Source organism: Lichenostomus cassidix, chromosome 12, assembly GCF_008360975.1.
Source record: "Lichenostomus cassidix isolate B80296 chromosome 12, HeHo_3.0, whole genome shotgun sequence".
Classification (NCBI taxonomy): Eukaryota; Metazoa; Chordata; class Aves; order Passeriformes; family Meliphagidae; genus Lichenostomus; species Lichenostomus cassidix.
Genome location: NC_139493.1, coordinates 5,487,818 through 5,504,078, shown reverse-complemented (window position 1 = coordinate 5,504,078; position 16,261 = coordinate 5,487,818). Strand labels below are relative to the sequence as shown.

At 44.8% G+C, this 16,261-nt stretch overlaps 1 protein-coding gene across 1 annotated transcript in view; it reads right to left on the bottom strand.

Annotated features, from left to right (window-relative positions):
* Positions 1 to 16,261, bottom strand: part of LRIG1 (leucine rich repeats and immunoglobulin like domains 1) — an 86,842-nt gene that overhangs the window by 52,282 nt on the left and 18,299 nt on the right. Inside the window, exon 2 of the mRNA XM_085072337.1 lies at positions 1,399 to 1,470. Coding sequence (XP_084928463.1) covers positions 1,399 to 1,470 — 72 coding nt within the window. The remainder of the gene's footprint in view (positions 1 to 1,398; positions 1,471 to 16,261) is intronic.

Below are 16,261 nucleotides of genomic sequence, written 5' to 3'. Positions count from 1 at the left end.
CCTGCTCCCTGAAGTTACACACCTTCAGGCACTTCCATGAATAAAAGCTACTGCTAAGCCACAATCATGTTAGGATAATTCTAAAGTCTCATGGGATCAGGGCTGCAATTCTCTTCTTTAAGCACAGAGCAATTTAGGGCTTTCCACAGTTTAAAAAGAAGTTGAGAAAACAGATCCTTCAGGCAGTGTTCTGCTCATCTGCATCACTTTCTCTCTAAAGACTGTGAAGAGCTGATTTCAGAGCATTACAGTCACTTCTGATATATTTTCCTCACTTAATTATGATTCTCAGCAAGACCCTACTATTTGTGTAAGCAGAGGAGCTGGGGGCAATCAGGCCAGGGGAGAAATGCTACATTCATCCCCACAGTCCAATCCAGCAGGTATCAGTCAGGGAGAATTCCACTTTTTGCCTATTTAAGAATCACAGGATCTGGCCCCTCTATGAGTCTCAGAGCCAACACTTAATGAAAACAGACAGAGGACAAGAGAAAATGCATGATAGAGCACAGTATTGTTTCTGAAAGGAAATGTTTTTTCAGTTTCCCATGAGGCATCAGTAGCTCTTCAAACAGAGCCCAAACCTCAAGTATGCCAGCGATTCACCAGGCAAACACGAGCTCATTACCTCAGCCCACCGCCTGCAATTTCAGTCACTTTCATTTTTCAAACCCCAAAACTGGAGCTCCAGGAATCCCTGTGAATGGCTGACAATGCAGACCCTCTGTGAGTGAAACTGCTGAGCCTTCACAGAGATCAGGAGCTTGGAAATCCTGCAGTTCCCCAAAAAACGTTTCTTTTACCAGCAAGGAGGGTCTGGCACAGCCACTCAGACCTTCACCAGCTCTTTTCTCCACCAGAGCAGAAGACAACTCTGCTGGTTTAGCCTCTCCTAGCAAGACTTCCAACAGAATTTGCTCTGATTCCAAAAGGAACACAAATGTCTGAGAGAGGAGGAGATACAGTTAAGTGCTTTGTTATCCACTACACTACACCTTTGTTTCCTGGGAGATCTGGGCTAGGTTGGCATCAGGTATCACAATCCAGGCTGTTCTGCCTTGCTTCAGGGTTATGCTTTCAGCAAGGAGCTTTGTGTGTATGCTCAGGTGTGCTGAACTGCTCCCTCCGAGCATTGCACAACACCGAGGGAGGCAAACTCCAACGATTTCCAATAACAGCTCTGCTGTTTTAATTGGGATGTTGTGTTCTGCTAATTGATTCGTTTAAATAAAGCAGCACAGGTGCAATATGGAGGGAAAAAACTTCCACACCAAGTCGGACCTGCTCCATTCAAGTTGGCTAAAGGAAGGTACTGTCTTAGGAAACGAGATACAATTTCCTCCTGGCCCACAAGCAGCCCTGGCAAAATACAATTAAAACCTTTGAAGGAATACTTACACTTCCTGCAGGTTCGAGAGCTCTGCAAAGGCAGAAGGATCAATCTCTGTCAACTTGTTGTAGCTCAGGTTTCTGTTAAAATAAAAGACAGTGGGATCAGCAAACTGCAGTCACTCTGCTCAGCAAAACGGAGTCATCTTAATTATTCTAGATTGCACTGGGAAGGTTTGCATTTTGCTTTTTTTTTTTAAGAGAACTTAAACAGGAGAGCAGCACTCTTCTGCTGAATACATGAGCGAGTTTAGTTCCATGACAAAAATGTTATCTAGCTCTCCCTAAGCTTTTTCCTCTTTTGCATTAGATTAGTGTGGTTTTAATTTGTCTTCATATTACACAATTACATTTATTATTCTACTATTGGTTATTCACAACCGCAAAACTAATCACAGATGAATAGGATATTTCCTGACAAATTAAAGTCTGAACTGAAACAATCAACAAACCTTCCACTAAATCTTTTATAGCTATATTCACATGGAGTATTTTTTATACCACTATGTGTTACACACAAAATACACATATATATGTATGTACACTTATTATGTGTAAACATAAAATATATTCTACATTTTCTAACAAGATTATATAGTTAGTGTATCGCTAAATGGTTTTTTTTTAATCAGTGAATACAGCTTTCAAGCCACACAGTAGCACACACTTCGGTCCTCAACAACCCCAACCAACACTTTCCAACCGCCCAAAAGCCCAAATCTAAATCATATTCTAGCAGTGATGAATGACAAATGGTTTGTACTGTATTATCTGAAAGCAGCCTGGTGGGAGAGCAGACCTGCCTCACAGGACATCCCTGACTGGCAACACATCCAGAGCTCAACATGCTGCAGGAGGAACACACTGCAAGGATTGCTAGGGACAGCAAACAGGCAAAATAATGCAAATTAAGCCCCAACTCCAGAAACCACAAGCAAGAGCTTTGCCATGCTCTGCTGCAGCATCATACAGTGCAACAGCAGAGTCTTCCCTCCAAGATATGCACTCTCAGCACACCACACAGGACAGGTCAAACCTGCAGCTAGCAACTAACCAGGAGAACACAGATCAATTAAGACCAGGTGACTAATGATGCAGAAAGTAACAAGTGCTTTAATTAACGCTCTGTATGCAGTGCTGGCATGTTTCTGTGAGTGTGTAATCTAAAGAGGGAGGAGGCAAATTGATGGGTGGCAGCAGAAAAGCAACCACAGTAAATCGTAAGGAAATTGTGAGGGGGACTTCTTTAATTTTACTGTTCCACACCCTGCTCTAGGATATTACCCTGGGTAAAATTCATCCCTCCTGCCTCCTCTGCAGGGAGGTTACACCCTCTTACTGCACCTCTGAACGCAACCCAAAGGATTCATGGCCTGATTTTAGATAAGCCCTCAAACACTCAGCTGCTTATTCAAACCACCAAGCCAGTCTGACTAGAAAACTGGCCAATCTTCCCTGGTTTGTGTTTTGCTTTGCTTTAAAACTGTGCCCACGGAAAGCAAGCAGGTCTGGAACCCACCCAGGTAAACAGGACCTAAGTCACCGAGGCACCTACTGAACTTTTACCAGTGCTCCATGACCCGAGAGCTGATGCACACCAAAAAATGCATCTGCCAGATGAGTATTGATGGAAAAATGCCTCTTGAAGGGCTCACAGTAACCCACTGCACTCTGTAGCACCCAAAGAGAAATCCAGGCCCACAGCAGCCTTACAAATACATGTACTTGAATGACTACAAAGCTCACCAACTCTGCATGATTAGAAGGATGTGATAAACACCTCTTTCAGGCTAAAAAGCAGATATTGATCACCTGCCCTCTTGTAATGCATTTATGGGAAGTCAACAAAGTGTTCCCCTGCACCAGGGAATCATTTGATGGCTCTCACATCACACCATTCCCCATCATTTCAGAGCAGCCAGCTCTGGAGGCATCTCGGCCAAAATGTTCGATTTTTTGCCAATACCTGCTGCGGAAGAAGGCTCTACAAATCAACAGCACAGGCTGTCTCTTAACAGAGCCTAGAACTGAAGCTACACAGGAGTGTAAAACCTAACCAAGCATCTCGGTTTAAAATATGCTGTCCTGTAAGCCCCCACTGTCTTTTAAAACACTCAGGAGACCTTTAAATCAATACCAGTCTACAGCAGATATCCATTTCACTATGAACTCAAAGGCATTTATCTAAATAAAAGTCAAACTGCAGTTTAAACTCAGAGTGCATTTGAAAGCCAAGTCCATATTCATAGCACAATTACGAATTAAAGTGCAATTTGCCCACAGATTACATTACTACTTTTTTTTTCCTTTAACCACACAGTAAGATCAGGTTGGAGCTTGTCCCTGCCTGATCTACAGGCAAAAAGAGAAAATACAACAGGTAACGTCCTACAGGCTCAGCACCATAAAGCCAACACAGAAATACAAGTGACAAAGTGTAAGGGGGAAATACAGCCAGGCATGACCGTGCATGAATCCATCTGTTTTCATGTATTTTCTGAGCCTTCTACAGCAGCCAAACTTTGCATTTTTTAAGGTAATGTATTTCCCCTCAACACATTCCTCTGCAGTAGGCTAAGAGGCTATTTTATGAAGCACGAAACAAGAACACATGCACCAAAACTGATCATCCCTACACTTGCCAGAGGGACCAAATCCCTGGCTTAGCCTGCACTCGAGCACTGAGCAACGCTGACATGAACCTCAGAAGTTCACAAGTGAAAAAACAAAGGTCTTCATAAATTAAAGTATTTCACGGCCACAGTTTAACATCACTCAAAATGACTTTCTGATTATTGTTGCTGCCGTTCAAGACATTTGAACGTTAAAGTCACTGTACAAGTAGCTAGCTCTTCAGATAGCACAGATTTTGTTGCTCCAGCAACAGAAAGACTTTCCAATGGTTGCTGCAGAAATGCAGGTGAAGTCCATCTTCTTGCACACCAAAGTCTCCAGTTCTCCCCACACTACTCACACCAAGTATCCTCACTAAATGTACAACACGCTGTTCAAAAATCAGTGGGGAAATGAAAGCTAGAAATACAGTCAGTACAGAATAAATAGGAGACTTGAAATTACATAGATATGCCAAAATAAAGTTTACTGAGTTTCCGACACTAGCTGTATTTTAACTTATATTAAAATACCCAAGAATTTCTAGCCTGAAGCATTAGCAATCAAAGGATGTGTTTCCCAGAACTCTGATCCCCTCACTAGGCAGTATTTGGCATGCCAGTCACAGCATTTAAGTGAGAGAAAGAATTAACGTGCTCCAATAGATAGATCATTGGGACTGGGAGTCAGGAAACCTCTGTCTATTCCTGGCTCTCTTAATCTCCTGCTGTGTGACCGGGTCACGTCACATCACCTCTCCGGCGCTTTTGTTTCCACAGCCACCCTTTGTCTGTCTTGTCTATTTAGACTGTAAATAAAATTGAGGTAGGTATTGTCTTGGTTTGCCCGATGCTGATGAAATAAAGCCTCAGTTTTGGCTAGGCTCCGGTAATGCAAATAAAGAAGGGAGCTCAAAACTTGAGGTCATGGGTGCACATGATGCTGTCCCACCCCGAAGCGTGGGTCCCAAATGTCCAGCAGTGACCGAAGCACTGCAGGGGCTGGAATGTCCCCACTGGTTTGGCCTCTCTGAGCTGAGCAGTCCAGCAGTGCAGGCTGACTGGAGATGCCAAGCCTGGGGGCACAGCTGTGCCATCAGTGAAAGCTGACAAATTTACTGCTCCTCTGTAGCACAGAATGCATTCCTTCTTAAGGAGGCCCTTGGGATGACACCACACAGTCACCCAATGGATCACTGAACAAATGTTTCTGCCATCAGTTTTCCAAAATGCCTTCTTCAAAGAAGGTGAACCATCAACTCTCAACACCAAAACCCTGTCCTTTCCCCAGTCAAGCCATCTGAGATGTCTCACATCCTGGGCATCTCTTCAAAGCCACAGTTTAAAGCATCACCCTACAGTGTTTTATGTCAGTTCCAAGAGCCCATGTCTTAGCCCACGTTCTACCCATTTCCTGGCACCAACACCTGGGTTAGCTGAGTCCAAACTGCCCACAAACTGCCCACTGCTCTGCCTGCTTCTCTGCAGGGGTACATGTTTCTGGTGAGTTACTCATGGAAGGATATTTTGATCCCTCCAAGGAAACTGTGGAAAGAAAACAGAATTCAACTAATATAAATTCAGGACAAGAGCCTGGGCTGCGAGTTCAGGGAAGCATCCTACAAAGGCTAGAAGTTTTACAGCTGGCAGAGGAGAAAGAGAAGAACCACCAACCTGAGGGGCCCTAGCATTCAGATGTTTTTTTCAGATCAGTTTCTACTGAACAGGGAAAGTTGGTGGATGTTTTTAAACTTTATTCTGACTTACTGGCATGAGAAGTGCTCTGCATATTATTTATCTATTAAACACTTCAAGTCTTCCTTGTATTGGCTAATCCAACAATGTAGGGTTTTCCCCTCCTGTCACTAAGCTGCCCATGACTGGGAACTGAGAGCCTGTTAAATCAATATGGGAAGGGCCCTGTTCTGTATTTCAGCCATTCCAGTCTCTAAATAAGAAAGCAGTGTTTGCCTTCAGCTGGCATTGTGAAAGTGGCACTGTGGATCACTGAACACTACAGAGACTGAAAGGAAAGTCTTGGTAAATAACCAGGTGTGTTCAAACTACCTCCCAAAAGAAGTCATGCTGTCACAGAAAGAGTCCTGCTTGCCAGAGAGGAGGGATCAGTCAACTCTCTGAACTGTGAGATGCCAACCCTGCCCCTTTGGAGTTCATGTACAAATTTTGGCTCTGCTTTGGGAACTTGACCAGGGCAGAGAAAAGCCACCTCTCTGTTGAAAACAGAGGTGCTTGGCTGGCTCGCCAGACAAAGAAATAGAGACATCTGTGTCTCCTGGTCTCTGCTCACCACGATGACGGCTGAATTCTGCTCAGCAAGGTGAATGTTTCCGACCCTTACGTCAAAACCATTTATCTGTCAGTGCAGAAGATTATGTCAAAAGTGTTTCTGCACCTTTTGATGACAGGCACTGCAGAAAAGGAGGATGGCTTGAAATTCTGTCACTGCCAACTGTGGCTTTCATTAAACACTTTGTCAACCGTTGTCATAACACAACTTTTCATTGCTCCTGCACAAAAGGGAGCCGAGGGCCCAGAACAATTGAGCCCTGCAGTAGAAATTCCTCTGGCTCATCTGTCGAAAGATAGCTGCCTAGTCTGCAGCTTACTGAATAGGCACCATCCTCTTCCCACATGTTTGTAGATGGCTTTACAGAGCTGGAATGGAGGCCCCATGCACACTTGAGTGGGTATGAAAAGCATGGCTGCAGCAGAATTAGCTTGGGGATGGGGGCCAGGGGAGCAAGAGAGGGAGCACACTGCCCCTGCTAAAAGTGTACAGCTGTGCAGGAAGAAAGCACACCCAAATGTCTCTTTTAAGCAAGCTTGTGAGGTGCAAGAGAGATGGCAGAATCCTCTGCATACAGAGTGATATGTGAGCATTGATGCTGAAGCACAAAGCCAGCAAAGAGACTGCAAGGCTTCAGGTGGTTGTATGGACTGTCAGGACAGAAAGAAACAGCTTTAGTCCATTTTTGATTCCTGTGCACAGGACAGGTCCAAATTCTACTCCCATGAGACAAGAGCAGCCAAACAGCTAGTACAGCCTCTTCTCATCAGACCTGTGCTCCAGACCCTAGAAGGAGGTAGGAGCAACAAAACCCAGGGCAGCAGAGAGGTGAATGTCCCAGATCACTGCTCTGAGTGGTTCAGGGAGAACAAGGGGACTCTGTGAGACCCAGGGAGGCCACACAGCACCCACATGGGTGAAGCTGTGCCCCACCACCCAGGGGTTCTGTTAGTGGCTCAGCTCATGTGCTCACTCAGGCTTTCCTTATGTCCTTGCTTGAATTAGCAGCAGCAGCATCATATTGGCTTGGGTTAACAGCCTGCTCATATAAGGGGCTTTATGGGCAGGGGGGAGTCAACTTAAGGGCAACCCTCGAGCCATAATATGGGCTAATTTGACAGTGAAGACAAACTTTGAGAGGTCATCCAGACACCAAGCAAACTGCACCATGAATCACTCTCAGTCATGAGCAACGATACGGTCTAAAGGAAATTCCTGCAGCATGATCCCCCCAGAATTGATACCACACCAATTCCAGCGGATGCATGCAGCCATTAACACAAAGAACACTAATTAAAACCACATCACTGAGAAGGATTGGGCCGGACTACAATTTAATTTAGCGTGTGGCTGGTATGGTTCAAGGAATTTGGGAATTATCTTACCTTCAAGTAACTTTCAGGGTTAAGGAAGGGCAGGAGTCCTTTGCAGGAGCTCTGGGTAAAACTGTGCTGCTGCTGGGGCTTCCACATCTCCTGCACCAAGAATTTTTACAGGCTTATTTGTCTCTTTCAACAGGGCAGTGTCAGGTTATTTTAGGCCCTGTTTGGCTTACACGAATGTGTTTTGACAAAACCTAGGATCCCATTTCCTCCTATTTTAATAACCTTAGCAAAACTGAAGTAGAGTTCTTGACTGCTTTTTTCTTTTATTTTTCTTGGAAGATCATCTCCTCTGAACACCCCTATTTTATTTAAGACACAAGAATTAGATTCAGCTTAATCTACAAGATCACACATATATAAAAATACTCCACAACACATGTACAAAGCACCTGGGTAACTCAGCTACTCATGGACCTCCTGCTATGACTCTGCACCATCAGAAGAGATATGAGGACACTCATTTCACCAGAGCTTGATCCCAGCCCACTCAAAACAGGTGTTTTCTCAGTATTTCAACTACTCCATGTTCCAAAATAAGTGAGATTTCAAGAAGTGAAGTGATTTGAAAGTCATCCAGTTGTCTCAGTGGTAGAGGGAGGACTGGGAGCCCCTGACCCTGTTGTGAGACCCCCCAGTCCCAGCCCCTCTTTCCTGGGGGAAAGTTTGAGTTCTGCTCAGGGACTCCAACCAACAGAAGATGGCAGGGCAAAGGAAGCATGAATTACAAGATCTGCAGCAAAGTTTTCTCTGCTTCCGAGAAGACATTAGCCACAGGCACTCAGCCTGCAGCCACCAAGGCTGCAAACCTTCCCTTTGGGGTCACACGTTCCTCTGCTCCCAGCAGGACAGTCCAGTCAAAGGCAGCATTGCATGCAGGGAACAGGGGATGCTGCAAGGGTTAGGGCAGGCAGGATTTAATTGCAGCAATCTTTCACTATATTTGCCTCTTCTATTAATCTGCACTGCCTGAAGGAGACTGATCCTCTCCAAAACACGCCGAGGCATCAGCTCAAAGCAAAAACACATTTCAAAGGGGGCATGAGCATCTAAATAAGAATAACTATTTAATTTCATGCAAAGCAATCCTGCTTTGCCACCTGTGACAGGTAAGAAGTTGGAAAGAAAAGCAGGATGTGGCAGGTTTCTTAACCCACAAATAAAACTCCACCCATCATCTGCCCTGACACCCATAGGGTTTGTTCTTAGTTTATTGCTTTAATTAAAAAGTCCTAACTACTGGCACGAGAAAGACATATCCTAAAACCAAAACCCTGCAAGTTGTTTGTTCTACTGTATATGAGCAAACTCACCTTTTTCTAATTTTATAGCAAATTTCTTGGTGATTTTGCATCCACAAAGCAAAGCACACTGTGTCTTAAACCACTGAAGCAAGGGCTAGATAACACAGCTCATAAACAAAATACTCACAAGACAAATTGCTCCTGCTTCCATCACTGCTGTGTTTCTTTGGTAAATCAATAAAGGCCATGACTTCTTTACTAACATTTTCAATTAAGGCTCCCCACTGTGTATTCAGCATATTAAACCAATTTATTGAGGATTAACAACTATGTAATTTACTATACATATCTACCTTAGAACTTCTCAGCCTCCATTAACAATAACAAGCTGCATTGATAAATCAACATTAAGTGCTATTTACAGTTTCAAAAACAGCTCCTTTTGCAAAGCAAATATTTTCATCTAAAAGTTGTGCAATTTTTCACAAGTACTCACAGCAGATAAACCATGCTAAACCTTTGGCTTTTTCAGATGTTTGGGAAGACCCACAGCAGCATGTTTGACTGCTGGCAACTGAACCCTCCCACCACATGACTTTGCAAAATCCAGCTGTGGGTTACAAGTTGAGTGCAGAGAGAAGAGAGAGATAATTCAGAAATTCCTCAAACACTGTTCAAAAATTTTCATAATTTCAGAAAACTTCTAAGGTCAATCATTCAATACTGAATAATACATATTTCAAGATAAGTTTTCTCTGAGAACACAGGGCACAGAATTATGTGCTCTGTGCACATTGGGGATTCAAGTGGTTTCAATTCTGGTAAGCTTAGAGACCTTAATCAGCTAAAATAATATTTTTTCACTGCTCCAACACCACTGTTTATCAGAAATACTAATTCAGCAAATGCACAACCAGGCACAACCCTCTTGGTGCCACTATCCAGCAGCACCATGTCTGCATCACTGCACACTGGGATGAGGGATTACTAAACCCTGAGGAAGGAATTCCAGCACACAGCTGGAATTAGCCCTCTGCAGAGTCCACCATGCTGGCCCTGCTTGTCCCAGTGACAGCACTGGGCACAGCCTGCCCTGCCCAGTCAATTATTAATGGTGGGGACAGGGCACACAGCCCTCTTCTGCCGTGTTTGCTCAGTGCTTCGCTCTCTTGTGGCTCTTATTAATAGTTAATCAGGAAGGACTCATCTTCCCCAAAAACATGCTTCTTCGAAGTGGCACAGAGGTATATTTGTGCCGTGGTTAAAACTAGTCAGGCAGAGTTGGGGGGAAAATCTTTAAAAAACTGCGCAGATTCTTCCTGCAGCTCAGACACTCCAGGCTTGTCCTGCTTCTCCTGCACTTGACATTGCTTTTCAACCACACAGAAGGGCTGCATCACCTCCTGCTCTCATACACTGATGGTACCCAAGTGTTTCTGGAGGCATTTCCCAGAAAGAACCACTGCTGTCCTGTTCTCCACCTGGCTGGCCACAAAGCACTGCTGTTTCACCAGTGGCTGCTCCTCCCCAGCCACCCAGAGCATCTGCTGTGCTGTCATCCAGAAAAACCCTCAGCAGACACTCTGCCTTGAAGCTGTGCCTCGTTAGAGGTGCTGCAAAGTATAACAAGCCCAGGGAGCAGAGCCAGCACAGCCCACCCGGCTGGAGCTGCCAGGACAGAGTCATGGTCACTCCTCCCAGCTCTGCTCCTCTCTTCCCCACTGGCAGCAGTAATTCTGGTCTCACACAACACCCAGGCAACTCTGCAGCTTTGCACAGTGGAAATAAAGCCCTCTCTGATCCCAGCAGCAGTCCGAGTGGAATTACAGCACTGCACTCTTTGCTGTGCCCACCACCAACTTACTCAGCTTGAAATCTACCAGAACAAGGACATTCCCAGCACTCCCCAATGCCATGGGCTGAAACGGAGAGGTTGGCCAAATCCAAACATCTTGTGTGTGCAAAGGAATGGTGTATATAACCTCAAACCATGTCAAGAACTGGTTACCCACGGGCTGCCTGTGGCTGGCAGAGCTGCATGGTGCAGGGCCAGCTCTAATCCCCCAGAGGTGTGAGGAACACATGGCAGACAGCTCTCCATTCCCAGTTTAAAAATAGCTCTTCCCTGTAATAAAGAACAGCATTTTAAGGGCAAAACCTGAAGATTTGAAGCTAAAAAAGCCATCCTGGCTGGAGGTGTGTGGTTTACACAAGCATCCACCCCCTTTCCTTTCGAGTAATCAATGTCCAATGATAATGCACTTCCACTCCAAGCACTTTTGCACTGCCAACAAAGCACCAAGCAATTTAATGGATTTCTAACCCCAAATTGGAAGCTGTACTACATCCAACCGATTCAATTTGTTCAGCCTTAGAGGAAGCCCCGGGAACAAAATGCTAGAAATAAAACCACATGCACTGATAACATTACAGAAATAGATACACCAAGAAGCAAATGTTCTGTCCCTTTTATTTTATCTGACCTCCAGCTTGGTGCAGTTGACCTTCAAGATGGAAAGGCTGCATTTAAAAGAAGTTATTTCCACGTAGATCAAGAGGAACAGAAGTGTGAGTGTGCAAGGATTTGTGAGTGTGTAAGAAAGGCAGTTCTAAACACAAACTTGTACCCATGCATGTATGCATGAGGCAATACAATTTTATCACAATTATAGTGATGTACATAGCTAGAAAGGCTCTATCAGGGGAGTTTGGGACAGCTGTACAACTTACAACTAAGCTGTGAAGAGTGCTAATAAAAAAATCTTTATTGCACTCTGCCCCAGCATATAATGTCACATCTTTTACAGAAGCACTATTTTAAAAATCTTTGAGAGCTTTACAGTTTTTATTGGTGCTGTTTTTCAGCTCCTTCCACTCACAAAGCCAGGCTTCTGTATTAGTGAGACTCAGACTGCAGAAAATCTCAGAAGAAACTATAGGCAATAAAATTTTAGAAAGTTCTGCAAATGAGCTTGCTCTTCCCCAGGTCTGGTATCTTAGAACTTTGCAGGATTAAAAATCAGTCCTTATTCCCAATGGCTGCAGTTTTTTGGCTCTTCAGGTCTCTTGAGCTTTGAGGAGCCCTGGCCAAATGGGGAGCACTGGAGCTGAGCTCAAACCCTGCATTAGCATCAATCAGGCACCAAAGCTGAGCACACAATTCTCTTTCAGATCAGAAAGGTATTTTTTCATCTACTTCAAAGGGCTACAATGTACTTTGCTGGATGGATGCCTTGATTTATTATTCAATGAACTCCCTTGCATTTGCACAGTTTCTCAGTTAAAAGCATCACAGCTAATTCAAAGGGAATGTAGATGCTTAAGGTTCAATCAAAGAACAAACTTTCCCTTCTATAGATTTTTATCCTTTTCACGTTGCAGAGGGATGGGGAGGACAACATTTCCCTATTCTTTTGCTATGGGAAATGATTAAGAACCCACTATCTTGCAAAATTGTGGATTCAGAAGGTACTTGGATAAGCTAATTTCTTCTACTTTTAACTATTATTACTGGAAACATACTGCTCCACTTGGCATTTCAGATCAGATTTTTTGTTTTAACTACCTTAGTTTCTGCTTGCCAGAGGATGGGATGTGTCACACGAGCTACAGGGAACAGGGAACCCCTTCACCTGAAAAGATGCTTCGGTCAAACAACAAATTCTACAGAAGATATTAACAGGCAGACAGGTCCTTCCCTCTTGCTTTGAGGCCACCTCAAAGCATAATCCAAAGTAGATGCCATCTTAAACTTACCTAATGGGCTCTAAAAATATTTTTAAAAAGTCCCATAATGCAACTCCACGTGGGTGGCCACCCTGAAAATAGAAAAGCTAACACTACAATTTGGCCAAGGAACAGAAATACCCTTTCCCCCTTCCGAGTGGTCCTTGCAAGCCCAGGCACCCTGCCAGGGGCTCACCATTCACTACACGACCTGCAGTTCCCACAGGGCTAAGGGCTCCTTGGCTTCACACCAACTGCTGCTCCAAAATGGGATTATTTGGGAAACACGAATGCAGAAGGTGCTCCCAAGGTTTGTTATGGCACAGGGAGGGGCACAGGTGCACTCATCGCTTGGAGAATTCAAACCATGTTCTTTTGAGAGAAGATAAATTCATCTCTACCACGAGGATAAGAAATGCCACAATTTCAGGTGAAGCAGAGAAAGAGACCCTGGGTGAGACAGGCAGTGTGGGAGCACATGCAGTGCACACTCCCTGTTCCCAGCCTGGCCAGACTACAGCAATGCCACATTAAAAACCACATTTCCCTCAATTTGTCACAGCAAGCGAGGTATGAAATAAAAAAAAAAAACTTTCCAGATCTTCCAAACCCTCCAACTCTTTGCAAACCAATCAAAATTGTGTAAAATAAATTGCAGCGCATTTTATAGGGGAAAAGAACTCTACTGCAACTGGAAACACATAATCTTGCTTTTCTCTAACAAAACCTACAGGAAATGGCTCTGCAAAAGTTAACTAAGTGATACTGAACTTTCTCCAGAGTGCTGCATAGGAAATAACTGCAGAAATGACTGCCCAATTTAACCTTTTGTCCAGACTGCACTGCAGAGGTATCTGGCTGATGTTAACAATGCTCTGGTGTATTCTCCAGAACTGCAGCAGTGCAAGCAGGTTATCTCACACATGCTCCCCCTTGCCACGGCACAGAGCCCAGGCAGCCAACTGCAGATGGAAAACAGTGCTTTACGATTTTCCCTTTCTGTGGCCAGCAATTGGTTTTTATTTTGTTTTTTAAAGGCGTCGTGCAAAAAGCAGAGCAGATACCTGCATGCCCTGCATGCAGACCTGTGCCAGGCTGGCAGTGCTAACCTACCAAAGGTGTTCCATCCCTCTCCACATCTGCCAGACCATCCATCCATTTGTTAGGGATCTCATAAGGTGAGTATCAGAGTATTTGTGGGTGAATTCCCCTTTTAGCATCTACCATGAACACTGAGCTTCTCTCCCTTTCCTCACCACCTCCACCACCCCAGGAGGGGCTGCAGCAAGAGCCAAGGAAGGATCTTTTGCTCCCAAGGCATCTCAGGAACAGTTTCTCTGCCAAGAAACCTGGTGTCAATATTTGCCTGGGGCTCTGCAATCACACAATTCCACAAACCGAGCCAGACTGCCCTCCTTCCTTTCTCCCTCACCATCCACACACTCCAGAGTGGAGAAGGTGCTGCTGCAAATACAGGAAACAAGGCTGGTTTTCAGCCTTAATTTATTTTAGTTGAAAAGGAGGAACTACAGCTTTATACATATATATATACACACACACACACACATATATACACAAATCTACTGAACCCCCAACATCTCACTCAGTCTTCACTTTCTATTAAATCCACCGTATGGAGAAAAAAAAAATCTAAAAAGAAACCAAGGCTTTTCCACATCTCCACAAAGCCTGGGTCCTGTGTAATTGCTCTGACCAGGACAGAGCTTCTCAAGAGCTACAGAGCACTGCTAGATCACATCAGCCAGCAGGAAATCATTTCATGCTCTTTTTTGCAGCAAATTTGACACCACCACCAAAGTTGCTCCAAGACACATAAACACACCAAAAAACCACACCCATAGGGGAGAGAGCCAAAAAATCAGTCTAGAGCAAGGGAGGCCCACAATAAAATGCCCCCCCATGGAACAACACTAAATTCAATACACTGAAACAGCCACTGGGAGGGAAGCCAATACCCAGGAATATTGCAATCAGCCTTGGGAATTAGCTCTTGTAGGTTGTTTCTTTTCCTGCAGCCCCACGCTTACGTCAAGTCACGTGAATACAATTACATAAACTGTACCTTTTCCATGAACACCTTCACTGGGATAAAGGTTCTCATTTTGCTCCACATAAAAAACACTCTCCACAGGTTTATAAGCTTTAATTGCCATGAGAACCCATAAAAAGTGCCCAAATAAGTCTATTTAATGGTTACACATTAACCATCATACACCTCCAGGCTTGTGTTATCCACCTATTTGCTAAATCAATAAACTGCTTGTAGGCAAACTTTTGAAAAACGTTGCTGCTGCTGAAAATGTTCCATTTCTGTTTAGCAAAAACTGCATTAAATTAATTGAAAACTCCTACCCATTGCTGAAGTTTTCTGCTTAGTTCTTCTAGGGAAAAGGCAAGCTGGTTTTCAGCACAAAGAATCAACCCCAAATCTCTCTCTTGTGCTTGAATTTGGATGCTGGCCCAAAAGGCAATGCAAGAGCAATACAAATCCAGGCTGGGAGGGACTTGGGTGAAGAGAAATACGTGAGTGTGTGTCTGCAGAGACTGAGCTCCTCTAAGCATGGGGAGACCAAGTCTCTAGGAAATGCTGTAAGCCTGAACAGCCAAGAGCAGGGAAGCTGTTCACATGAGCAGGACAAACAGGAAGCATTAGCAAGGTGTTCTAGGTCAGCAAACACCCAAAATACTTACTGGGAATTAAAATTAAGGGCACTGCGCTCACTGAATTCACCTCTCCACCTTTCACTGGTCGGTGTGTGCAGCTCCTGGGGGTGACAGCAGTGGGTAGGACAGCATCCCATAAATACAGCCTTACCCCAACAGCCCCTGAATGAGCCACTTCAGAAAAGCTCTGCAAGGCCACCTGAAAAAGCTCTCTGCAGTGCTCCACACAGCACAGTGCAGGAGGGCAGACAGCATTTCACTCACTGCCCTGTACTAAAGGGACAGCAGCCACCCGGTGCAGCCTGACTGCTCTCTTCTTGTGGCACTGGATTTTACCTTGGGGACTGTCACATGCCCTCGTGTGCCATCAACCCACCTCACAGACACATGCAGTGGGCAGGAGGGGCACAAGGCCAACCCCAGCACCCCCTGCCTCCTCTGGGATTGGGAGAGGGTGAGCAAGACTGAGCCAAGCAGCCTGAGTGTGATTAAGCATTGATCAAATCCAACTATTTCATAAAGTTTCTGGTATCCCCAGCCAGCTTCAACAGTCTCTGCACTGTGCTGGGAAATCCCTGGGATGCTTATGAAAAGCTGGCAAATGGCTCCTTAGACGACTTTTTTTTCCCCCTCCATAATACATAAAATGCAGTCTGAAATCCAGAGATGCACTCTGAGATCCCAGTGTGGCTTCCCTCTCTCCAGGCTTCTCCTGAGCACTCTCAGCAGAAGAGGGGCACTCCAAAGCCCCACACTTTGGGATTTGGATCCTTATGGAGAAGAGACGATTCTATGGATGGCACCCTGAGCAGCCTGCTCTAAGGGGTTGGAACTAGATGGGTCTTAAAGCCCCTTCCAACCCAAGCCTTTCTGTGATTCGGGTGATTCCATGCCTCTGGAGATGGTTAACACCAC